The sequence below is a fragment of the Vipera berus genome, assembly GCF_964194415.1.
Source record: "Vipera berus genome assembly, chromosome: 1".
NCBI classification, from domain to species: Eukaryota; Metazoa; Chordata; class Lepidosauria; order Squamata; family Viperidae; genus Vipera; species Vipera berus.
Genome location: NC_138202.1, coordinates 151560813 through 151587000, shown reverse-complemented (window position 1 = coordinate 151587000; position 26188 = coordinate 151560813). Strand labels below are relative to the sequence as shown.

Here is a 26188-nt window from a genome sequence, read left to right as displayed (position 1 = left end):
TATACATGATAAAAGAGATACTGTATAAGTAGTGGCAACCTTGTACATCCCCTGTAGAGTGGAAGACAGATCCTGGGCAAGTGAATAATTCTTGCATGAGTGTTGATAGGACTGTACTCCTCTGGTGGATACTTCAGATACAAGTAGAGAGTATCTGGGGGGTCTGGGGGTCTGGAGCTGAGGCTGGGCAGAGAGCTAAGAAGGAAACAATTGTTTAATAGTACTGAGATAATGCCAATGGGTTTAGGACTTGTTTTCTCACAGTCCTTAGAACAAGCTTATGATGGGCTGCTCTACTGCATCATGTATGAACACATGAGGTCCTGAAAGTGAAGCACCCATTGACATTTGTAGTTTCTGTGTTAAGGACATTAACATACCTGTAGGTATAAATGCTGCTACTGAAGGCAGAGAGGATGCATTCATAGAATACTTTTTTTAAAGCAATAGTTGATAAAATCACAATTGTTTTTGAGAAAGTTATCTTCTTTTTAACGAGCCCAATTTTTAAAAATATAGTTGAGCATGATGCCACCAAACATTTAATGGAAGATGTTTCAGCTTTCAAATAGTTAAACAGGAAAACAAAATACAGTATATTGCTCTGTTGGCATGGTATAGTTTTGTGCTTTGTAATAAATCCTGGATCTATGGAAATCCAGAATGGGATTTTGACATCCAATGATGTTACACAGAGAAATGAAGTAATGTTGGTAGCTACATAAATATTTCTGGTGTAGCACTTGAATTAAAATGTTAATTTTAAACCACAGATGCTTCCAAATAAGGCCTTATCATGCTGTCATATTATGTTCACGGAACAGTTTCATACTCTTTTTTCCTTCACCTTATAACCCTTCTGGTTTTCTAAAAGGGGGAGTTGCCTATTAAGAAGCTATTAAGGAAGAAAAAAAAACTCTCGGTTACTCTTTAAAAAAAACCTTGAGAATCCTTCCATTTGGAAGTGATTAGGGACGGTTCATAAAAAATGATATGAATATGCTTAGTACCATTTCTGGCCTTATTGTATGGTAGCTTTATTCTCCAACAAGGATAATGGGCTCCACAGATGTAATGCTACAGTGATGTGGGGTATGTGGAGACCAGCTGGGTCTATTGGCAATATAAAAATGAATGTAAGTATGGTATAATCTTTCATTAGTCCAGGACACTGCCTCAAGATGCTTTCCTATTATTCCTTCTTCTTGGGAAAAGTTCAGAGATTATGCAGCAATTAATCTGTGGTTTTTTTACTTTGGATATTTTTTTTTTACCAGACTCGTTGGAATGGATAAAATAGCACATATTATTACTTTCATCTCTGTGCTGTCACTTTCACACTTTTTGTAAGAGGAGTGTGGTCAATAATATTCCGCAGAACTTACAGCAGATAAAAAGCAATGAAAGGATTGCTTGTACTTTCTCTCATTGTACTTTCACATCTTGTCCAAAGGGCTATGTGGGAATGCATATCCCTTTCTTTTGATGAGACCCAGAAGCCTGCCAAGTGAAGGTATAGGTCACTTACATTTTTTTCATGCTGCTTCCTTGTACATACAAAGCAACTCCAATATGTGAACCAAATGCCTATTGAAAAAGAGGTTGCACAAAAGTAGCGACCTCAGAATTCTAAGCACAGTACAAGACATCCTTTTAAACTGACCTTCATGCTTGGTTTCTGCAAAGGAAGAGCTGGTTGTCTTATTTTCCATCATGTCATCTCACACTACAAGGAATTCTTAAACATAGGGATCTGTTTGTCTTATTTAAAAGTGCAAAAGCTTTCAGACAAATCAAACTGTTGTTGATACACAGTGGATCGGAATGCATTTCTTGCAACTTGTATATAAAATTGGCCATGACGATTTTATATGCATATTCTTACAATTATTTTATTATTTTTTTGCTTTAGTACCTGTGTTCTTATTGGTATTAAAACTAGATCAAAGTGTATTCAAAGTATAACTGTTATCAATGCTGCTTGTACAATTGTGCTTCGTGATTAAAAGTGGAGATTTGAGCAATTGTATAGTAAATACTTTGTTTTTAAAGTAGCAGTAAAATACCCAGGTTTCTCTGTATTTTCCCCCAGAGATACTGGATCTCATTGTGTGGTGTCAGTTCTCATTTTCGGACTTTCAGTTTATATTAATGGAGCATTTTAGAGTTCTGTTTTGTTTTGTTTTTGTTGCTACAAAGATTTCATAAAGGTATTTTAAAATCAGTATTATTTTTTTTTAAAAAAAACCTTTATAAATTGCCTTTGGATTTTTCTGATTTCCATTTACATGCAATTCTGAACAGAAAGTGAACATAAGGAAAAGAAATGAGGAAGCTGCTTTCAACACAATGAAAAGAATTGAACACAGTTACAAAGTGCCACATAAGGGTCTGAAGTGTAAAGTAAGAAAAAAGTTGCTTAGTAGAATAACGAAGTAAAGAAACTGTGGATAATGAAAAAGTGCATGTAAGAAAACTATTTCTGCAAAAATGAGGATGAGAGGAAGATGTTGTATAATGTAGTCAAAGAGAAAAACACAGCTGGAAAGAGTGTAATCAAATAGAGCCAGGAAGATTAAATGAAGCAAAGAAAATGCAGGGGAATTTTAATGGAAATAAAACACTTTTGGAAATTGGGTGGAAATGGCTAAGGGTACCTGCGATAGAGAGAATGGAATTAGAAATAAAAATTAAGAACTTATTTAGGATGAAATTGAACTGACGGAATGCTTAAAGAACTATTTTAAATGTTTGAATGATAGTAACGTACAGTATAAGTTTGGAATTGAAATAACTACTATAAATGTTAATGTTCAAGAAAAAAAACTGATTAAAAAGGATGTCTTACATGCTAAAAAATGTTGAGAAATAATAATGTGTAGATGGTGTACAGGTAGTCCTCACTTACAAAATGCCTTGTTTTAACAACTGTTGAAAGTTACAACCATGTAAACAAAAAGCTTTGCAACCATCCTCACATTTAGAACTGTTACAGCATTTCATGGTCACGTGATGGCCATCTGTGTGCTTTGCAACTGTATTTGCAACAAACAGAATTAATATAGAAGGCAGAAGTAAAATCATAAGTCATAGAGACTTGATGTTTTGCTTAAGAATTGAAATGATTCGCTTAATGATTAACAGGGAAGTGAGGTTGGAAGCTCATTGCAGTCACGTGATATTTCGCTTAGTGACCAGGGTACTTAGCAATGGAGTTATCAGGCTCAATTGTGGTTGCTAAGCAAGGACTACCTTTAACAGGAGAAATGTTAAAATATAGATTAGGGGTATCAAACTGCCGGCCCACGGGCCGGATGTGTCATGCTGAAACTGCGCCCTCCCCATTGCCGGCAATGGGAAAAAAGTCGTGATACGTCGTGACACGTCACGTGATATTGTGAGTTTGACACCCCTAATATAGATGGTTGCCTTTATGGAGCGGCTATGTTTGTTTAATGAGTGCAATGAAAAGGCTGCATCTCCAGATGAATACTGGAAGAATGCTATTTTTATGCCCTATGCAAAGGTAGAAGTAACAAGAATGAATGTAAAACTAAAGGGTATTTAGTTTCTTAAATTAGCATGAGATAGTGCTCAGCAAAATTCTGATTGACGGGGCATGAGGGATGACATTGAGTAACATTTGGAAAGTGCAGTGTGTGGCTTTATGCCAGGCAAAGAGCATGCAGACTAGATTTTTTTTTTCTTTCTAGTTGTTGATTGAAAAATGTAAGATTAAAACAGAAAGTTTATTCTATTCTGGTTGATTTAGAAAAAATGTACAATAAAACGAATAGGTGTACTTCTGAAACGTCTTACATGAATATGTGTAGGAGATGACCAGGTTGAGCCCGAGGGAGGGGGGTCAAACGTATCATCAATTAGGAGTCTCTGCATGGCCACAAGAGATCTAAATCCAGCCCACTTTGAATTCCTTTCTATTCTTAACTCCTGCTAATTTCCCCTGACCGTTAGTAGCTCAGATTCTTGTTGGGAGCTTAAGGTTGCAGTAAATCTTTATTCTCATTTGAACTGCCTGAATCTCCTGATTTCCCTGGTACTTGACGATATGGAGTTTAATGTCGGTTGCTGAATGCAGTAAAAGCAATATATAATAGAAATAAAGCATGTATAGGTAGTTCTTGATTTATGACTGTAATTGAGTCTGGTCACAAATCTTGATGGTTGTAAAGTGGGTCATCGTGAGACTGACTCAATTTTATCAGTTTTTGCAATGGCCGTAAAGTGAACACCACAGTTGTAAAGCAAACGCCACAGTCATTAAGCGAACCCTTTCTGTTTGCTACGGGTGATATTTGTTGGAAATGGGAAATAAACGCTGGTTTCTGGCAAAAAATTCATAAATGGCAGTAAAGTGACTGTGGGACACTGTAAATTTGAGGGAACACCTGCTGCCAGCATCAAGTTCCCTTCGTCCAGTGCACTCACACAGGGAGGGTCTCCTCAGGGTCCCGCCGGTAAAAGACTGCCGGCGGATAACACCCAGGGGGAGGGCCTTCTCTGTGGGTGCGCCTGCCCTCTGGAACCAGCTGCCCGTGGAGCTGAGGACTGCCCCTGACCTTCGTTCATTCCACCGGGACCTGAAGACCTGGCTCTTTGAGCTCTCCGGCCCAGGCTGAGAATTTTTTAACCGGGGTTTTTATTTTAAGGGATAATTTAATCTTTTTTAATTGTTTTTTAACTTTTGTATTTTGTATTACTGATTTTAAATACCCTGTAAACCGCCCTGAGTCCTTCGGGAAAGGGCGGTATATAAATCTAATAAAATTAAATGGCCCTAAATGCAGAATGATTGCCAAGTGCCCTACATATGGTCATGTGACCAAAGGGCCCTGGCCATTGGAACTTCAGAACCAGGTCATAAGTAACTTTGGGAGAGGGGGTTGTAACTTTGAATGGTTGCAAAGAGACTTGTTGTAAGTCTAGGGCAGGGGTAGGCAACCTTGGCTCTTTTATGACTCATGGACTTCAACTCCCAGCATGGCTGGCTCAGGAATTCTGGGAGTTGAAGTCCACGAGTCATAAAAGAGCCAAGGTTGCCTACCCCTGGTCTAGGGCTTAGGTATAGATGGAATGCCTAGTGAATTGTTCAATACTGATTGGGGAGTAAGATATCCTCTTGTTGTTGTTGTTTTTAATATATATACAGGCAGTCCTCAACTTACAACCTTTCATTGAGTGACTGTTTGAAATTACAACAGCACTTTAAAAAGTGATTTATGACCATTCTTCACACTTACAACCGTTGCAGCGTCCCCATAGTCATATGATCCAAATTCAGACGCTTGGCAACCGACCCATATTTATGACAGCTGCAGTATCCTGGGGTCATGTGATCACCTTTTGCGATCTTCTAACAAGCAAAGTCTATGGGGAAAGCCAGATCCACTTTATAACCACGTTACTCTAACTTAACAACTGCAGGGATTCACTGAACAACCGTGGCAAGAAAGGTTGTAAAATGTGGCACTTCATGACTGTCTCACTTAGCAATTGAAATTGGGCAATCAATTGTGGTCATTAAGTCCAGGACTACTTGTAGTTCGATAGTTGTATGTTGCAAGGAACACTTGTGGTGAGTTAGAGGTGTTTTGATTGGGGATGTGACTGTATGTATTCAGTCTGCAAATGATGTCACAATCTTGGGTGAAAACCTGGATGATTTACAGTGGAGGTTCTGATGATGAACAAGTATATGGTGAATATTAATGTATAGAATTTGAGTGGGAAATATAGCAAAGACACTACAATTGTTTAGATTGGAATGTTGGTAAACTTTGACTTAATGACCCTTTGAACTTGATGGATTTTTTTTTAAAAAAGCTGCTTACCCCCACCCTTGAAGTTAAAACTGCCACAACAACCCCCCCCCCTTCCATTTGATCACATTGCAGGCGCCAGTTTGCATTTTCAATGGCTGCGGCATTCCACAGTCCCCTGACCATGATTTCACGACATTTTTTTCTGTCTTCTGGCAAATAAAGGCAACAAATGCCTATTGGATATGCTGAATTCACTTAACAACCACATGATTCACTTAACAACCATATCATTCACTTAATGACCTCAGTGACTCCTTTTATGGCCATTCTAAAAACAGTCATAAGATTGAGTCCAGTCACGTAGTGTCTTGACTTATGACTGCAACAATTTAAGACTGAAATTCCAGGCTCGATTGTGGCCATAAGTCAAGGACTACCTGTACTTTATTAACAGTACTTTATTATTAACTAGCATTGCATTATTCCTACCTGTTGAAAAAATTATATTTTATTTATACACTATTTCAAAATCTTTTTTCCTCTCATACATTAAGCACTTTGTATGTAGTGCAATTTGTTCAGGTAAATGGATTAGGCACTCCAATTTCTTTTCTTCCATACCAAATCTTAGTGGATATTATCATGGCTCTTTAATAATGCGAGTAGATGCACGTAGATTTCTTATCCAGCCATTAACTGTTGGGATATCTGTTAATTCTATTTTGAATACATACAGAATTACAGAGGATATATTCATCTACTTTCTGTTGCTAAGGTAACCTGAATATGTAACATTTCAGGTTTTCCTTATTTAATAATTTAGGGAATGTGATGGCTCAGCAGCTAAAGATGCTGAGCTTGTCAGCTGGAAAGCTGATAGCCCAGATTCAAGACCCAAGCAGCGCATGATGGGGTGAGCTCCTGTTACTTGCTTCAGCTCCTGCCCATTTAAGTTTGAAAACATGCAAAAGCAAGTAGATAAATAGGTGCCATTTCGGTGGGAAGGCAACAGTGTATAGTCATATAGTCATGTTGGCACATGACCACACAAAGAAATGTCTTCTGGCACTGTTGGCTCCCTTGGCTAAGAAATGGAGATGAGCCCAGCCCCCTAGAATCAGACGTGACTAGAAAGGGGAAACTTTTACTTTTACCTTTTTTAAAAATAATATAATTTTGATTAACCATTTTTTCCTATTTGTGAACTTTAAGACAATTTGTTTGATTCTGAAGCTTGCTTATCAGAATGTTAAAAGATCAGCTGAATCTAGCTCAACATTTAATTTCTACTCTCAGCAATAGATGCTTCATTAACTGTGCATCTCTCCTGCTCTTGTTCCCATATAATTAGTATGGAAAAGATGGATGGATGGATGGATGGATGGATGGATGGATGGATGGATAGATAAATCTTATATACGCACTCACCCACACACACATTTCCTATTGCATTTGGTGACATTTGTTATGTTTTTCTGTTTCTGTAGGAACAGTACAAACAAACATTCCCAGCACAATTCAAGAAACAGCACGAGTCATCCAAGAACCTGAAGAAGGTTATCACAGCATTATCAAGTCCAAAGCCAACCAGTTCATCACCAGCTCATCAAAAACACACCTCTTTAGAAAACAACCATTCGAATCCTTTCTTGACCAATGCACTTTTAGGTAATCATCAACCTAATGGAGTAATTCAGAGCGTCATTCAAGAGGCTCCTCTAGCACTTACCACCAAATCCAAATCTCAACCCAAGGTCAACGAAAACATATCTACTTCCAGCAACGTAACCTTTTCCTCACCGGTCAATTTAACCACATGTGGGAAAAAGACACCAAGCAACCGGACACCTATTATGTCTTCTACCTCTCCTGTATTACCTGGCCCAGCAAAGGAAAAGGCAGTCAGCAATAATACAGTAACAGCAGTAAAAACACAACATAGTCATTCTTCTGCAAAATCATTAGTTGAACAATTCAGAGGAACAGATTCAGATGTTCTAAGCAGTAAAGATTCTGAAGATTCAAATGATGATGATGAAGATGACGAGGATGATGATGATGAAGAAGATGAGGATGATGAAGATGAAGATTCTGATGATAGTCAATCAGGTTTATTTACTTTAAAGAACCTGTGTAAAATGCATGCTTGTATCTTTCTAAAACACACATTTCTGTGCTGCAAGTGTCTTGAATTTATGCTGAGGCTTTTAGTTCTGTAATGGTTTCTGTATAAAATGCTGATATTTGAGATAAGAACTATAGAGATGAACCAACCCTAATGCAGCATAATTCCTAACTCATTTAAACTAGTAGTGTTGGGACTGCTGCCACGCTGTTATTGCAATTGCTCTTAGATCACAGTAGGCCAGCAACACTTCAGATGTTGTTGAATTATAGCTCCCAACATATTTCTCTGTTGGCTAAACTTCCTAGCGATACTGAGAATTGCAGAGCAGCAAAATCTGGAGTGTCACAGGTTGTACATTCCACTGCCAGTTTTTTTTTTCCTTTCAGGAGGGTGACAGTAATTATGAGATAACTATTTGATCTGGTCACACAATGAGGAAGAAACATTGAGCGTTGGGAGATTTGTTTCTCAAATAAAGGTTTGCTAAAGGAGGAAGAGGAGAGGAGAAGCTGTGATGGCCTAGTTTAACTATTTTAGGCACAAGTCTCTATAAAGATTCCTGGAAATGAGCCAGTTGGATTCAGAAAAAGTGTGTGTGTGTGTGTCTGTGTGTGTGTTTACATGTGTAAAATATACATATACACATGTACAAATACATATAAACGTGCGCACAACAAAAGCTGTGCTGCCTATTTGCATGATAGTAATCAATGCATACCTAAATACCTTTTAGGTACATGCTTACTGAGGTAAGGTTTAAATACTTGTTAAAGCATGTAGCTACTGGATGGTTCTTCATATGAAGAAACTGTCAACCTACTGAGTAAATGTAGGCTAGAAATCAGCATTTTAATTTAATTGAAAATGATGAGAACTATGATGTTCTGTTCAAGTTCAGCTTTGGAACTAGTATCAGTGTCTACAAGAGGTTTTGTTTACTGTTAAAACTTAAGCAGACCTGCATCCTCTCTTTATGAATTACAAAGTGAAGAGTAGCCAATCAGTAGTTCTGGTGATGAAAAGAAAGGCTCCAGAAGCATCTGCTTTGGACTGCTTTTTTGGGATAGCATTTGATAGACACAACCTATAATCCATGGGCGGCATTTTTCTTCTGAGAGCATGAACAGTAGATGTGCAACATTAAATCAGGGAACTTTATGGGTTCCCAATGCAGAGGTGGTTTTTCTCTTACTTCATCTACTATCACCAGGGGGGTGGACTCAACAATTGTTCTCTGCAGTACAATATTTGGACTTCTTGGGTCCTGCTTACTTTTTCCCCCCTCCATATTCTAGTGAATGCTGGGATGAGGGTTCATTTGTTTTATGTAATTCATGGTTCTCTCTATTTTCTCAAAGAATCTGATAGTAATTCCGAAGGGTCTGACACTGAAGGGTCTGACGAGGAGGAGGAGGAAGATGATAAAGATCCAGATGAGTCAGAATCTGATACGGAGGGAGAAAAATCTGCGATGAAATTGAATAAAACCCCTTCTTCCGCTAAAAGCTCTTCTAGTAGTCTTGCCACTTGTTCGACACCACTTAATCTCCAAGTAGCAAAGACACCCAGTTCTGCTCCAGCTGCATTATGCCCTGAGTCCCCATCACCGGTATTTGTGGGAACACCATCATCTGGACTTGCTTCAAGCACTCATTGTGGTATAGCATTTATTTATTATTTCTAAAAGACTACAGTATTGTTTGGTTGAAGTCAAAAAGGTATTGTTTTTAAATATGGCTTGTCTTATAATATTTTTTGACTTTTAAGATTTTTCTACGTGCCTGGATTGGGGAACAGGTCTTTCTGGGAAACTGGTAGTCTTCTAGATATTGTTGGAATATAATTTTCAGTATTCTGACCGATTGGGATGCTGGGGCCTTTAATGTATGGAGGGCTTTACTGAATAGCAAAGACTGACTTGCAATACGTTATTTCTACTTGAAAACTGCCTTACATAAATTGTGCCTTCCAAGGAAAAACAGCAGAATTGTCCCCTGGTATTACTAGTCCAGAAGGTGATGAAGAGAGAATGAGTATTTCATAAGGGTATTACAGCCTGAAATTTACACATTTGCCAAGGACCCTGACTCTATCACAAAACCTGGTCAAGTTGAATTAGACTGTTAGTTGTATATTATACATAATCTATGCAGAATCATATTTTTTCCAAAATTTATAAGACTCATAGATGAGATATATCAAATATATATAAGTTCTACTGACTCAAGATAAAATAGGTGTGCAATAGATTAAAATATCATGTCTTTATGTCTGTTTATATGTTACTGGTTTCAACAAGACCTAGGGATATGTAATGTTTAAAACAGTTGTGTTCAGTGTTCATACTACCAAAGAACCTTGTTCCTAATTTGATAAAAATACAAGCCTGCTGTTTCCATTTATAGGTATTAAAAATATAGTTTTCATTTTTAATAAGATTTAAAAACTTAATCAAAGTTTCATCCTACCTTCTAGCTAGCTAAATGCCCAGACATTTCTCTTATATCCGGGTTTCAACTACATATAAAGGTAGTCTACAACTGTAACCAGGATTTTTATAGCTTAATAAAGCAGTTGCTAAATGAATTGTCCTTAATATTACGACCTTTTTTGCCATGATTGTTAAGTGAATCACTGCAATTTTTATGTGAATCATGCAGTTAAGCAAATCCATCTTCCCCTACTGACTGGGAAGGTTGCAAATGGCAATCATGTGACCCAGACACTGCAACTGTAGTAAATACATGCTGGTTGTCAAGCACCTGAATTTTGATCACGTGACCATGGGGATGCTGTGACAGTTGTAAGGATGAGGACTGGATATAAGTCATCATTTTTAGTGCCGTTGTAACTTTAAACAGTTGCTAAGCAAATGACTGTAAGTCAAGGACTACCTCTAATCCCATTCCTTACCATTTGTCAGCAAATACCTCTTTAAGCATAGAACAATATTACTGCATGCTGTATAAATCTTTCATCTAGTAGTGCTACTTCTACAACTTTGCAAAGGAAAAGATTTTTTTTTAAGTTGGGTAAAATTGTTGGTTTATTTTTAGGTAAAAAATAAAATGGAGAGCCTGCCAAACTCAGTATGAATTGCATGAATTGTGGCATATAAGAAAAAGATTACAACAAATGTGTATTTAACTTAGTATTCTGTGGTTGATTAGATGATTCTAGGATGCCCACAATCAGTAATTCCCAGTGATTTAGAGTTAACAGGCTTAAAGTTTTTACTAATGGGGATAATCTAGTTCTAGTATCCATTTATTACCTTATTCTCCAGGAATTGTCTAATACTCTTTTAAAACCATCCAAATTGGTGGACCTCACAAAGGAATTTGTCATACCAAGTTAGATTACCGATCATTTTGGCTAAGATTTATGTACAGCTTTCCATGATTTCAGAAATTGTTTTCTCCCAGCGATACTTAGAGATGCAGGAAATTGAGCCAGGGACCTTTGGCATGGAAAGCTGGCATTCTATCACTAAAATGAGGACTTAGGCCATATTTGCTTGCAAAAACATATTTAAATAATTTTGCACCGTATTTTTTTAGTGAGTATCCAATTTAGCAATTAATTGACAATGCCTACTGCTAGGAGTGAAAAATTGGCATAGAGATCCATCAGAAGAAGAAAAAAAGTTGTTAAAAGCCTGAGGACTAGGCCTCTGAAATATTCAGTATTCATGAAAGTAAGTTGAATACATTACTTCATGATACAGCAGCAGTGCAAATTTGAGTTAGTTCTGGAGTTCTCATGGATTGACGCATTATTGGGAGATAATGTCCCTCTCTTCTCTTCTATTATACGGTTTAGTATTGTAATCAGTAAATTTGTACACCTATTGATTTTATAGGATATGAGAAATGCTCCCAAATGAAAATGATCAGCTTCTAATTTCTGTTTGCCTACTACTTTTAATTTCTGTATGTTCCATTATAAATTGACATTTTGAATTCTATTTAAGGTTCTTCAAAAAGGCGACGAGTGACAGATGAAAGAGAATTGCGCATTCCTCTGGAGTATGGGTATGTACAATAAATTTGAAAATAAATTTTTGCAGCCTTTATTTGTTGTGTGCTTTTACTGTTCTGATAGGGAATGATTTTAAGATGGCGGTCTGCATTTAGGCTTGATGAAAGAGGAGTAAAATATTGCTTTGTGCTATATTTTGTTAGATTTTTTTTTATCTTGAAAACGTAGTGTTATGATTGTCAATCCTGACGACAGAATACTCATATTTGGCTCATATTTGCAATCTAATATTAAACAGGAGGCACTTGTGGAAGAGAATGTATGGGTGGGACATTGTTTAGCTTCATTTGAACCTTGGATCTGTCTCTTCTCAGTATCAGTTTGCTAGTTATCCAAGGCTACATTCACTTTGGAAATCAGAATAGAAGGAAATGATTTAAAACTGCTTAGGGGGTCCATTTGAAGGGAGATGGAGGCCCGAGATGCTCCATTCATATTCTCCTTTACTCTGCCTCATAACCTCTGAGGTTCTTTATTAAACTAAATCCAAAACATAGAATAATGTTTTGGATGTGTTGTGGAGAAATAGATCTGCTCATAAGTAACTAAAGAACAATGCATTTCATAGGAAACCTTAAGGTTTCTTATAGAGATAGTCCTTGTAAACTTACGGCCATTTGTTTAGTGATGGTTTGAAGTTATGACAGTGCTGAAAAGTGAATTATAACCTATTCTTGAACTTATGACCATTGTACCATGCCCACGGTCATGCAATTGCAATTTGGGTGCTTGAAAACAGGCTCATACTTGCAACAGTTGCATCATATTGCGGTTACATGATCACAATTTGCAACCTTCCCAGCCGACGTGCAACCAGCAAAGTCAACAGAGGAAGCCATATTTGCTTAACAACTGCATGATTCACTTAGCAATCATGAGTTTCAGTTAACAACTACAGTAAAATGGTCATAAAATTGGGTCCAGTCACTCAGTGACTTGCTTAGTGAACACATTGCTTAGTGACTGAAATTCTGGTCCTAATTTTGGTCATAGGTCAAGAACTACACTGAACTCTTTCTCTGTGTGTTTTTCTGAACAGATATTTGAAATATGTCCAGGCAATCATTGGTCTTCTAGTTCAATCTAGTCAGATTGTCAAACTAGTTTGCATTGCTAAGTGTCTTTGCATCATACGTCTTCCAGTCAATGTACTCCAAACCGCGTTTTCTTCTTGCTTCATATGGGGAATTTCAGATTAGATCTTGGTTCAGAATCAGTTTGTAACAGCTCATCTTTCTATATAGATTCCAAGTGCAATCTAAATAGCAATAGCAATAACACTTAGACTTACGGATCGCTTTGCAGTGCTTTACAGCCCTCTCTAAGCCATTTATAGAGTCAGCATATTGCCCCCAACAATCTGCATCATCAGTTTACGGAGCTCTTAAAGATGGAAGGCTGAGTCGACCTTCAGCTGGTCAGTACCAAATTCCAGGCTATGGGGAGAGTCAGCTTGCAGTACTGCTTTCTAACCACTGCATCATCAGATCATCATCAAGCCCAGTCCTTCTTTACCTTGAAAGTTAGTTTTACCCTACTGCTAAGATTTCTGATGCACATTTTTCAGTATAGGCTTAATTTTTTGTATATGATATTTTGTCAAAATGTCAATTACAAATAGGACTTGGGAAATTTCAAAGGACCTTCATTATTTCATTTCAAAATTGTGTTTGCCTTATTTATTTATGTATTTATACTATTAGGTTTATAAGGGACGCAGTGGCTCAGTGGGTTAGGACGCTGAGCTTGTCGATCAGAAGGTCGGCAGTTTGGTGGGTCGAATCCCAAGTGCTGCGTAACAGAGTGAGCGCCTGTTACTTGTCTCAGCTTCTGCCAACCTAGCAGTTCAAAAGCACGTAAAAATGGAAGTAGAAAAATAGGGACCACTACGGTGGGAAGATAACAGTGTTCCGTGCGCCTTTGGCATCTAATCATGCCGGCCACATGACCACGGAGACGTCCTTGGACAAGCGCTGGCTCTTCAAGCTTTGAAACGGAGATGAGCACCGGCCCCTAGAGCTGGAAACGACTAGCACGCATGTGCGGGGGAACCTTTACCTTTACCTTACTATTAGGTTTATATTCCCCCATTCCTCTGGACATTCAAGGTACTGCACATAGATAGCACCCCTTCCTCCCATTTTGTCTTGCAACAACCCTGTGGCCCAAAGTAATCCATTAAACTTTCATGAATAAGGGTGTACTTGAATTTGAGTCTCCACAGTCCCGCTCCAATACCTTCATGACTTTTCTTTCTTCTAGCCTAGTACCAGTTATTTTTTACTCAGAAGAGTTGTTCCATCTCTTCTCAACCACATCCATGTTTATGAAGAAGTAAATTTTCTACCTTCTAAAAAAACGTATTTCCAAATAAGTATGTAGACAGTTCCTTCCCTAGCTTGTCTCTTAACACAGAACTATAATTATTTGCAGATGGCAAAGGGAAACAAGAATAAGGAACATTGGTGGCCGCATTCAGGGAGAAGTAGCATATTATGCACCATGTGGAAAGAAGTTAAGGCAGTATCCAGAAGTTGTAAAGGTATATTTTAAACATTATGCTTTGGGTATTTATTTAGCATGCACATTTGTGTTTAAATGAATTTTTTTCTTCCTGTAAAGTTCTTTGATACAAAATGGCCTGCAATGTGGATGCTAATGATCCTTAACCTGTCTCTGAATTCACCTACTGTAAAGTCATAGTCCCCTGCTAGAATATGCACAGTATTTGAATTCTCTAATATTAGCTGTACATCAAAGCTGGGTTGTGATGACTTAAAACCTGAAGTGGAAAAATATGTGATTTTTTCAGTATCTCAGCAGAAATGGAATAATGGATATCTCAAGGGACAATTTCAGCTTCAGTGCAAAAATAGGAGTGGGTGACTTCTATGAAGCCAGAGATGGACTGCAGGTATCCGCTTTTTAAAAAAGTAAAGTCTTTGATCCGAGGAGTAGTATCATAAATCTAAGTGAAATATATATTCATATACATATATACATATGTATATGTGTGTGTTTATATATACACACATACACACACATATACACATGCACACATATACATATACATACACACTACACTCGGGAGCATTGCTATTGGTAGTTCATTCTTAGAGCAGTACTTGTGATTTTATTGTCGAGATGGTGAGTGGACTGAGCACATGATCAAGCAAAGTGCTGAAAAACCTTTATAATTTCCTGTTTTGACTTTGCTAAGCTATTCAGTGTCTTGTTGAACTCAATTTAGTATTGTTCAAATTGCAGTCAATACCATTATCCGAGATTACTGGTCTATAATGCTCAGTATATTCCACTGTCCTAAATATAGGTTTAGGAAACTCTCCTTAAAAATCCGTCTTAAAATGTGTATGTAGGGCATCTATAGCCTTAGACTATTGGGTTTCATCAATAGACACCACGATTCCATCTGTTATAACACCAATGTTGGTATATACCTTTCAACATTTGTGAAAGTTTTGTGTCTGTGTTAGACAAGCGGCAATTATATATGGTTAACATTTCTGTCTCTGATATTCTTTTCTTAGTTATTTAGTAACCTGTGTGATGTTAATTCAAATATGAAAGACAGATGTGTTTGTTGCATGCATGAGAAACATAGGCAAGTAAGTTGAAAAGGCAGTCAGGGACACTATGGTGGAGATTATTTTCTAAAATCATTTTACCAATAATACACCATGCTCAGTTATAGATAACTAAATGCAGTCTAATCCTGTGCAGGTTTGTGTAGGAGCAACTCCTAATGAGCTCAATGAGATTTACTTTTAAATACATCAATATACAAAGTTGTAAGAATTTACAAAGTGGTTTCTTTCTTGGTTTATTTCATGTCTGATTTTTTTGGATTTTTACCCAGAAAGCTTTGCTTATCCTTAATATTCCTTGCCTTAGTATCCTTCTTCAAATGACGTCATATGCTATCTGATATATTCCTATGTAATAAGTATCATTCCTCCTCTTGGATTTTAATGTACAATCTTTTCTTCCTCAGTATGTGTAATAGCTACAAATCAGATATGTGCAGATATTTACTATATGCTCCAAAAATGCTTTCCAAAAGATCTGGAACTATTCTCTATGGCTATTGCAGCATGTATCTACAAGCCTACAAAAAGAGGGTATTTACGGGGGAAAAAATCATAGCATGTAGAGCCACATAGATAAGAAAATGGTTCTGCTTGAATGTTTTATCCAGTAGGTAAAGAAAAATGGAGGCTTATGGTTAGTCCTATGAAAGTTTATTCATGTAAAAAGATGTCAATAATGCAGGTCATTAGTAGAGATAATGGATTGAAACAGAAAATAGATTTGTATTCATTCCTGTAAAAAGTTCTGGCAGTTTCAAAACCGGAAAGTCAGGGAAAAGGTCAAGTTAAACTTCCTTTTTCCCTTTTATTTTCATTTTTGAAGAAACCATTTCTATTTTTTTATTTTTTTTTTGCAACGAGGTGCATGCATACAAGTAAGCATGTTCCAATTAAACAAGAAAAAAAGTATAATTACTTCCTTTGCTTCTTAAAGGACTAGAATGAATTATTTTGATCTTGAGTTATTTTAATGATAATGGTTTTAGATTATTTTTATTGAAATAAAATAAAAATATCTGCAGTACTGTACAGATGAAACTCTAATGGCTATTCCCTCCCATTAGCAAATCCTATGAGAATTATAGATTTTTGATGGAGTATTTTCAGAATCTTTATCAAACTATAATTCCCAGGATTATTGGAGAAAGCCATTCTATTAATATGATCAGGTTCTTAGTATAATGGATTCCTATCAGAGATTAAGTACACTATGGTATAGTGAGCAATTAACAGAATCTTTAGTGAAGTTATAGACCCTGTCTCAGAAGTATAGTTCCTAATGTAACCTGGAAAAATCCATAACAAATGGAAATCGTGTCATAAATGACAATTAAGACAGTTTGATATATACAATTTCGACCATACGACCGTTTCTCTTAGATTTCTTACTTGCAGATTATGTTGCACAGATGGTACCCCTTTTATTCTTTCCTTCCATTATTTCTTACAACTCCTAAACCGTGTACTGCACTGGTTCTTTCTCAAAATGCCAGAATATAAAAGTAACTTTACTAAACTGAGAGCACAACTTCCAATTGTTTCACTATTTTTGCTGAAATTATAACTGTTTCCCCCTGCTGATTATTTCTACCTCTTTAAAAAATTGAATTGATATTGAGCACAATTCTTTTTTGATTATCCCCCTGCTGATTATTTCTACCTCTTTAGAAAATTGAATTGATATTGAGCACAATTCTTTTTTGATTATAAACATTGAGGCCTCCACCACAGATTTTTGCCATAGTTCTTATTGGTAGAAATATTTACATTGTTGGGGGAAAAAACATATAACTCCATCGAAATGCCATTATTATGCTGACATTAAACACTGGAATAATTGTAGAGAATTTAGATTTCTTGCCAGGCTTAACTGTCCGTTATAGAACTTCTAACTGTCACTTCCTTTGTCCAGTTCTTGGTATAGTATGTCTTTGATTTGATATAGTCAGTTTGAGACAATTTCCAGTTAAGCAAACCAAATAAACCATTTGATTGTGCCGAATGTTAGTTTTGAATTCACCTTTGCCCTCATTTTGGTGTTAGCAAAACACCTTTAAGAAATTTGAAGGATAGAAGCATTTTTATGTTATGGTCTGTAGCTTATGTAAGCTACAGAGAAAATAAGGTAAGTATCTGTTCACTGATAGGTTTTTTTTAAATTGCAATATGCGTGCTTGAGATAAATACAATTTACAACAAGTGTGAATTTGAAAATTCAGAATAGCATCTTTGGTATTATGTTTGCTAGCATAAATAATGCTTTTTGAATGTGTTTTTGTATATGTCTATATGTCTTACTCTGCTGTAAGCTCTAAATTTATTGTAATTTTACAATGTCTTCTGTAATCTGGTTCTGTTCTGATACAGTCAGTTGTTATATTCATCATCCCAATTTAGCATGCCACTGATCATATTCTAGCTGAATATAATAGGAGTTGTAGTTCAAAGCATTAGAGGAGAATGGGTGAAGGCTGTTTTCTTTATACCAATTAAACTAAGCCATTCTTAAAAGACATTGTCATCTGTAAGCACTTGATTATTTGCTTTCAGTTTTATGCAAGCTGTACTTATTTTTAAGTTTCATTCAATAATTAATTTAATCAATCTTAGGGCACCCTAACTTATTTAATAATACTTAGGGGAAAAAAGTATTGTCAGATCACTGATCTATGTAGGCCACGATTTCTGAGGTAGAAGTGTGCCAGGTTTTCAGGCAGAATTCTTTCCAGCCCTCTCTATCGCATCCAGGGATGCTTACATTTTCTATGTAGAGCTTGTGGTCTGATACTGAGCTATTAAGACCTGTTGATAAATGTGTGTTTTAATTGAAATATTTGGATATTATTTTATGAACAGGCCCACATATATTAATCCAGTAAAAGATCTTTATGGAAACAGAATCTTTCCCATTCCTATTCACATTGTTACACCTATAGAAATCTTGGTGAATTTTTTGTGTGTATTTGATGCAGATGCGGTTAGAATTCAAGTCTCATATAGTTAACTTTCTAATTTGTATAGCAAAGGTATCTAAATTCTTGTTAGACTCTTATGAGAAAACAGATTGTGCTTATTGTCCCACAAGTCAGTAGTCTATTTTAAAAGAGAGAAAGAGAGGGAGAGAGAGAAGCAGAGACAGAGAGCCTAAAAACTTGCAATTCAGAGTTATCTTTCCATTCTTCTAAAGGACTATGACCCAAAGGAGATTCCCTTGCTCTATTGCTTTCCAACTTTCTGGAGTAGTTTTCAGAGTATCTGAGGAGAATGTGCAAAAACCTTCTCAACTGCCAAAGAACATTTCAGGACCAGACTTCCATTCACACAAATTCTGAATTGAACAATACATATATAGCAGGATGCTGCCTTCCTATGTGCAGAGATAATTAGAAGAACATTTATTACTTGAGCCTTGACATGTAGTTTGAAGTGTTACAAATCAGATACATATTGACCAACTAATTAATAACTAGGCTTGAGGAAACAAAGATAAAAACAATTCAGAAGATACTAGATTACAGTATAATATCTGATTAGGTAAACATAGTACAAGAGTCCTATTGGACAAATTAAGTGGAAGATACTCCTAAAATTGAAATGAATGGTACGAAGCCAAGCTCCCATTTTTGCAACTCAAAAAATGTTTTAAAAGTATAGAGCATTACAAAATAGTTACAATGGATAACTCAATAAATATTGTAATCACAAGCAGTTTTCAGAAAAATCAGATCCATAATTAGATATACAGTATTAGGATCATTTATTTACAATTGGATTCCTGCTTCATCTTTTTTCTCTGGCAAGTACTCAAGTCTCAGATATATTTATAGTCATTTAAAAGTAATCTCATCAAGTTTAGGGAATTGAGCACTAAGGCTACAATCCTAAGCAACCTTACCACTGGGAGTTATTTGCAACTGTCGGAGTAATTATAGATTTATATTAACAAACTCTTCTTTTAGTATTTTTTTTCTCTTAGGCAACTTGTAATTTTCATAATTATGTGACCACTTTTTCAAGAAAAAAGTCATTCATATTTTCCTTTTCATCACATTTGGCCAGCATGTTGGCTATTCCATTTTGCTGGCAATATACCAGAACCCACATGGCTGTCAAATAGAGCAGTTCATCAGAATTTTGGAAGATCCAGATTTTAAGAAATTTTTGATTCTATATTCACTGGAATTTCATCAGTTTATGGGTTTGGCTTCTAAAAGGAAATAGTCTTATCACCCCTCAGTACAGGTACATGTTGTCTTTGGGTATATATGGAAGGGCAATCATGTTTTAGTTCTTTATTGTGAAATAAATAGAAAGAAAAAAGACCAAGACAGCTGTGGACTGTTCATAGTTTGGTATTCTTCAATCCTTTCTCTGCTGAAAGGACAAATTCTACTCCATTTACTATTACTTCATTAATTTGCTAATTGAGTCACTCCAAGCTTGCAGTGCTAATACAGATATAGACATATGCTTTAATGCATATATATATATATGTGTGTGTGTGTACGCACAATTTTGTTTTCCATTTTGTTTATAATTACTTTCTGTGAAATATATTAATTACAAGGGGATGCAGTGGTGTCTGCTGAAAGGAGAGGAAGTCCTTCCCCGCATCAGAGCAATGGAAGGTCGTAGGGGCCGGCCACCAAATCCTGATAGACAACGTAGTAAGGAGGAATCAAAAATGAGACGTCGCAAAGGTCGGCCGCCAAATGTTGGTAGCACTGAATTCCTTGACAATACAGATGCTAAACTCTTAAGAAAGTTACAAGCCCAAGGTAAGGATTTTATTATTGATTTTATTATTATTTTCTACCTGTCTAAAATTTCTGTATAAAAAAATGGGATATCAGGACTATAGGCTAGCCTGAGAAGTTGAGATTCATCCCAAAAAGAGGCAGTGAAAAGACTTACAGTATATCCTGTGTTCAGAGGGGGGGAGGGAAACTTGCCTGAATAAGTCATCAGCAGTTGAGCTTGACTCAAACAGGACTTTATGTACATACATACACACACACACACACACACACAGAGAGAGAGAGTAAGAACATGAAGCCACTTCCTTGCATTGGAAAATGGGATTAGGCAATTCAATTCAGATTGCTTTAATGGATACCTTAACTTAATGTAAGATATTAATGTAGTTTAATATTTCACAATAATTATTCCCACAAACAGCACTTTGGATTAGAAAAAGTCTTCTTGATGCCTGGGAGTGCTTACATAGCATGTTAGCAAATCCTTAAAGCAATTGTGGTTTATCTCAGGACCATACTCTGCAGCTCCCAAGCAATCCCAAAATTGTGCCTTCAGTTTAAAGAGCAACAACAGGTGCTGTGCGGCCCTAATACAGTATTTGCTTACAATTTGGTAGTTTTCTTGATTACAGTTCTGTTTTTATCTTTTCTCCAATATGTTGGCAGTGTTAATCCCTTTTATGCAACTTTTTCATTCTGTTACTAATTTTATAAATACGCATTTGTTCTATTTCTAATTAAATCTCCTTTGCCACTTTTTGCACGATCAAATTATTCTAAGTATATAACAAATGAGAATTTATACTCAATTTTTTCTCTGAACCTTTGAATATTTTTCTATATTTTTAACATGGCATCTGTAGCGGATCTTTTGCTTTGATCAGATTCTACCACATGTTTGCACAGATCAGAGGAGAAGGAGCCAGGTTCATTAAATTGAAATGAATACCTTAAAAATAATCATGGGCTGAGAAAGAAAAGCTGTTTTAGTGATCACTGTTTGGTGGCTTAGTGACAAGGAGGCAGTGCTGGAGCTGGCAGTGTCAGTGAGACCTGGAGGCATTCAGAAGCTTATTTTTCATGGTGGAAGTGGCTGTAAAAAGCTAGGTGATGGCAGAAGATTTTTCCTGACAACAACAATATTTGGTAGCTGTGGATTTGTTAAACCAGTGGGCCACAGAAGGGTCCTTGGCAGCCACATATTGTGCCAGCTTGTTCTACTGGTAGTAGTTGCTGTGGCAAATTAGATTTGCAGACCTGTACATAAGCACATGCAGAGAAATATAACACCAGTTTGGATAGATAAAGGATTTCTACAGTCTGTTAAAGATTTGCAGGACATAACCTATCTTCCTGTGTTTATAAAATATGTAAATTCTTATGAAAACTTACTTTCCTTGGCACAAAATGTCGCTTTTGACAATTTTAATGAAAAAGTTTTAGTATTACACAGAACCGTTAAAAATAATTGACTCCTTAAGGATGAGGAGAAGCCTTAAGCAGAATTTTGGAAGCTTGAAAAACCTCACAAGTCCTTCCCAAGGCTGCATTCGTGTTTGTATTTTCTCCTGGCTTTTTACTACTCCAAGGGACAGTTGACCTGTAGGTCTGTCATGCTGCAAAACAATAAAAGGAAATTTGACCTTCAAATCTTGGATCTTGAGCTCTTGACCTATGAGCTCTTTTCAAGGGAAAAGAATGGCTCTCATCAGTGGTAGGATTCAAGTACCTGAACAACCGGTTCTCTGCGTGGACGCCACTTCCGGAAGTCTGTTTTGAACTATGGAGGCTTCCCAGGTCCAAGACAGCGCACAGGAAGTGTGTGGATGCCACTTCTGGAAGTCCGTTCTGAGCTTGGGAGGCCTCCCCCAGGCCTCGGAAGCTCAGAACGGACTTCCAGAAGTGGCATCTACACATTTCCGGTGGGCCTTCCTGGGCCTAGGAGGCCTCCCTGGCTCAGAATGGACTTCCAGAAGTGGTGTCCAAGCATTTCCGGCAGTCCGTTCTGGGCCTTGCGAAAAAGGGCTAGGGCATCAGCTGGTTTGCCAAAGTGAACAAAAAAGTTACCAGTTCTACCGAACCAGAGTAAACTGGATGAATCCCACCACTGGTTCTCATCCATATTTCTGCTGCTTGTGTGTTTGTAGATATGTCTCATAATGTAATCAACACTGCAGAGCTTGGTTACGTTTTTTTAACACTTAGAGGAGAAGAATAATTATCCAGGCATGTGCCAAAGGCCTGGATGTTCTCACTTGGGTAGCCTCTGATTCCATAAATTGGCACCTATGTTATAGTTTCAGAGGACATATCTATGGATAAAAATCCTCTGCCTCTAATTCTAGACTTGTGATTTATTTTGTTTTTGTAAGGTGGTTTGTCTTGGCCACTGAATTTTGCTGTGGGAAAATAATAGATTCAAACTATTACATAGAAAGAGAGAATTCCACTCCATGTAGTTTCAAATTACATTGGAAATAATAGTTGCACATCATTCTGCATTTCTCAAACCTTAACTCAAATTATTGTGTTCATTTCTGGGAATCACTCCTTAAGATTCAGAGAAAACATGAGTATGATCAAGGGATGAGAAACTAAGCCCTATGAAGGGAGATGGAAGGAACTGGATATGTTTAACTTTGAAAAGGATACAATAGTACTTTTCAATTACCTGAGATGATGTCACAAAGTCAAAAATCAAGATTTGCTCTCTTTGATTCCAGACGGTAGGTTCAGAATAATGGATGGCAGAGTGATAGGAAGGAAAATTTCACTTTTGTCAAGGATAACCAAGCTGAAGTGTAACCTTCTGACTTGCAAGTCAAAAAAATAATTGTTCCAGTGATCTTCCAGAATCTGAGTGGCAATCCATATTATTTTAATATATTCTTTAATTACCGAAGGGAAAAAAAGAAAAGAAGTGACAGTTTGAGATACATCTGCAGTTTCACACTTTTCCTGGGGTATTAACAAAACAAAAAAATATTTGTATGAAATCATATAAAGGATTTCCTCAGTGCTGAGTTGCCTATTTTCCATTTGTTTTTATCTCTCCATTTGTCCAACTATCCTTGTGTCAATAAGCAATCTTTAGTATACTGTAAGCGTTTCCCCTTTGTGTTCCAGAAATTGCTAGACAAGCAGCACAAATCAAGCTTTTGAGAAAAATTCAGAAGCAAGAGCAGGCCCGAGCTGCTAAGGAAGCAAAAAAACAGCAAGGTCAGTATTACACATCTTCTTAAGAACCTGACAGCTTTTGAAACCGCAGATAGTGTGTTTCCATTATCCTGACTGTTATTTACTACCAACATGTTTTTGTCTTATTCTTAGCTATAATGGCTGCAGAAGAAAAAAGGAAGCAAAAAGAGCAGATAAAAATAATGAAACAGCAGGTAATTTATGTCTTTTGGGTTGCAACTAGGTGCCTTGCAAAATATACTATTTTAGTGGGATGTGTGTGTGTGTGTGTGTGTGTATGTGCATTTGTGTATCTGTAATGGGGTTACCACTTGAAAACTCATTCTGCTTTGCTCAAGATCAGCTGGATAATTTGATGATCCATAGCACATTATGGGGGGAAAAATGCATTTCAAGCATGAAGATGTGTCATCACCTGCAAATTCTACAGATAAAGTTGCATTTAAAGGGGAAAAGCAAAAAAAGAGGAAAGGTTAAAAAAAGGGAATGTACAATCATGTCCATTGATACACAACCGTGGGCATAAGGGAACATTTTGTTCCATTTCTTCTGACCTGCCCTGCCCTTCCAGGAAGAGTTCAGAAGTCCCATGTTTATGGCTGCTTGCAATGTCCCTTGGTCAGGTGACCATGATTTACAATGTTTTTGCTGAAAACTTGTGTTTGCTTCTGATTTTCAGCAAAAACGCTGACATTGGCTTAATGACCATAAAGGTGAAGGTAAAGGTTCCCCCGCACATGCGTGCTAGTCATTTCCGACTCTAGGGGCCGGTGCTCATCTCCGTTTCAAAGCCAAAGAGCCAGTGCTTGTCCGAGGACGTCTCCGTGGTCATGTGGCCGGCATGACTAGACGCCAAAGGCGCACAGAATGCTGTTACCTTCCCACCATAGCGGTCCCTATTTTCCTACTTGCATTTTTACATGCTTTCGAACTGCTAGGTTGGCAGAAGCTGGGACAAGTAACAGGTGCTCACTCTGTTACGCGGCACTCTTGATTCGACCCGCCAAACTGCCAACTTTCTGATCGACAAGCTCAGCGTCCTAACCCACTGAGCCACCGCGTAGATTCACTTAATAACCATGGTGATTAGATTCACCTAATAACCATGGTGAAGAAACCATGGTGCAAGAAAAGGTAAAAAAAATCAGGTTGGTGTCATAACGATCCACTTTACCACTGTCCCAACTTATAATCATAATGGGCAGGCTCCATTATGTTTGTAAGATGAGGACTATTTGTACATCTTAGATCAGGCTTGTCCAACCCCTGGCCCATGGACCACATGAGGCCCTGAACAGCTAGTAATGCAACTCCACAAGATCACAGATGTTTAACAGTAATATGCATTAACTATAGTATATATTTTATATGCTGTCCAAGACAATTCCTCTTCACTCAGTGCAGCCCAAGGCAAGTCAAAAGGTTGGACTTTGTTTTATAGATATTCTCTCTTAAATTGTAAGATAATATGAATTTCAGTCCTTTTAACCACACATAGTGTTCGTCCTAAATTTATTGCATAGAATTTATTTTCTTTGTCCATTATATTCTCCATTAATTCAGTTATTATCATCAGCTCCTAAGGCTGTGAAATATCAGAGAACTCAGCAGCAGACTTTCTGATGTCTAGATCTTCATACAGAGACACAAATTGAAATGAAGAAAATTTACAATACCTTCTTACTCAGAAGTGATTCCCTCTGTATTGGTTGCAGCTTGCTTCTTTTAAGAATTCCATCCCAGAATGTTATAGAAACATGGTGGGAACAGCAATGATTTTAATAAAATTGGTCAATAATGTGGCTAATATTGCTGTGTGTTCTGCTAAGTATATAGGGAAAACAACACTCTTATAAATGCTTTGTTTTTCAGTATTGGAACACATGTTATTTCGGCAGCCATTTGTTTTGGGCCAAAGTTGAGACTTTCGAGGTGCAGGTGAACCATAGAAAAACATTATTTTTAAGCATCTGGGCCATTTTCTTATTAACTTTGATTGTAGCTGATAGAAGGTCCTCCTTCAATGCTACCATAATGCCTGGAAGTCCCCAACCACCTAGAAAAGGGCTGCAGTCTTAACATTTCGTTATTTAGCAGTTCTCATTGCATGATCTGTTATTGCATATGAAATAATTGTGGCTGGCCTCTTCCAGGGGAATACGATGGAATAATAGCAAGCAGCAAGTGTTCAGGGGAGGCTTTGCCTGGATTGGATGGGTCTGTGTGGAAATTCACTCTCAGCTATGGCAGAAGCGGGTATGGCCCATTATTACTGCTGCTTTAAATAAATAAAAGCCTTTCTTGTTGCAGGAAAAAATTAAGAGAATTCAGCAAATCCGAATGGAAAAAGAACTCCGAGCTCAGCAAATATTAGAGGTACGACCAACTTTTAATGGCAAATACAAAGAAGGGCTCTTGCAAGAATTTAACAATTTTGTTTTAGGATTATATGCTCTTGCAGAAATTTCAGTCCATAGAATAAAGTGTGGCTCCCAAGCTGTGAATTTTTGTTTTTAAGCGAATATAAAATCGTTTCACAGAACAGTTAATATGTACAGGAATTTCTAGAAGAAAAGTATTAGTTTGTTGCCAACTTCCCATTCCCATTGAGAGGAGTTCTCTTCTTATACTTAAAAAAGTAACACATTCAATAGAGTATAAATACACTTTAAT

General features: G+C 37.0%; 1 protein-coding gene across 11 annotated transcripts in view; it reads left to right on the top strand.

Moving 5' to 3' along the window:
• Positions 1–26188, top strand: part of BAZ2B (bromodomain adjacent to zinc finger domain 2B) — a 228494-nt gene that overhangs the window by 155082 nt on the left and 47224 nt on the right. For 8 of the 11 annotated variants that reach the window (XM_081315163.1, XM_081315165.1, XM_081315167.1 and 5 more), the window contains 9 exons: positions 7271–7892; positions 9270–9569; positions 11885–11945; positions 14386–14494; positions 14765–14866; positions 20128–20338; positions 23444–23536; positions 23648–23709; positions 25826–25891. In XM_081315163.1, the coding sequence (XP_081171289.1) occupies positions 7271–7892; positions 9270–9569; positions 11885–11945; positions 14386–14494; positions 14765–14866; positions 20128–20338; positions 23444–23536; positions 23648–23709; positions 25826–25891 (1626 nt within the window). The remainder of the gene's footprint in view (positions 1–7270; positions 7893–9269; positions 9570–11884; positions 11946–14385; positions 14495–14764; positions 14867–20127; positions 20339–23443; positions 23537–23647; positions 23710–25825; positions 25892–26188) is intronic. The other 3 variants (XM_081315170.1, XM_081315161.1, XM_081315162.1) reach the window with 1 other exon arrangement.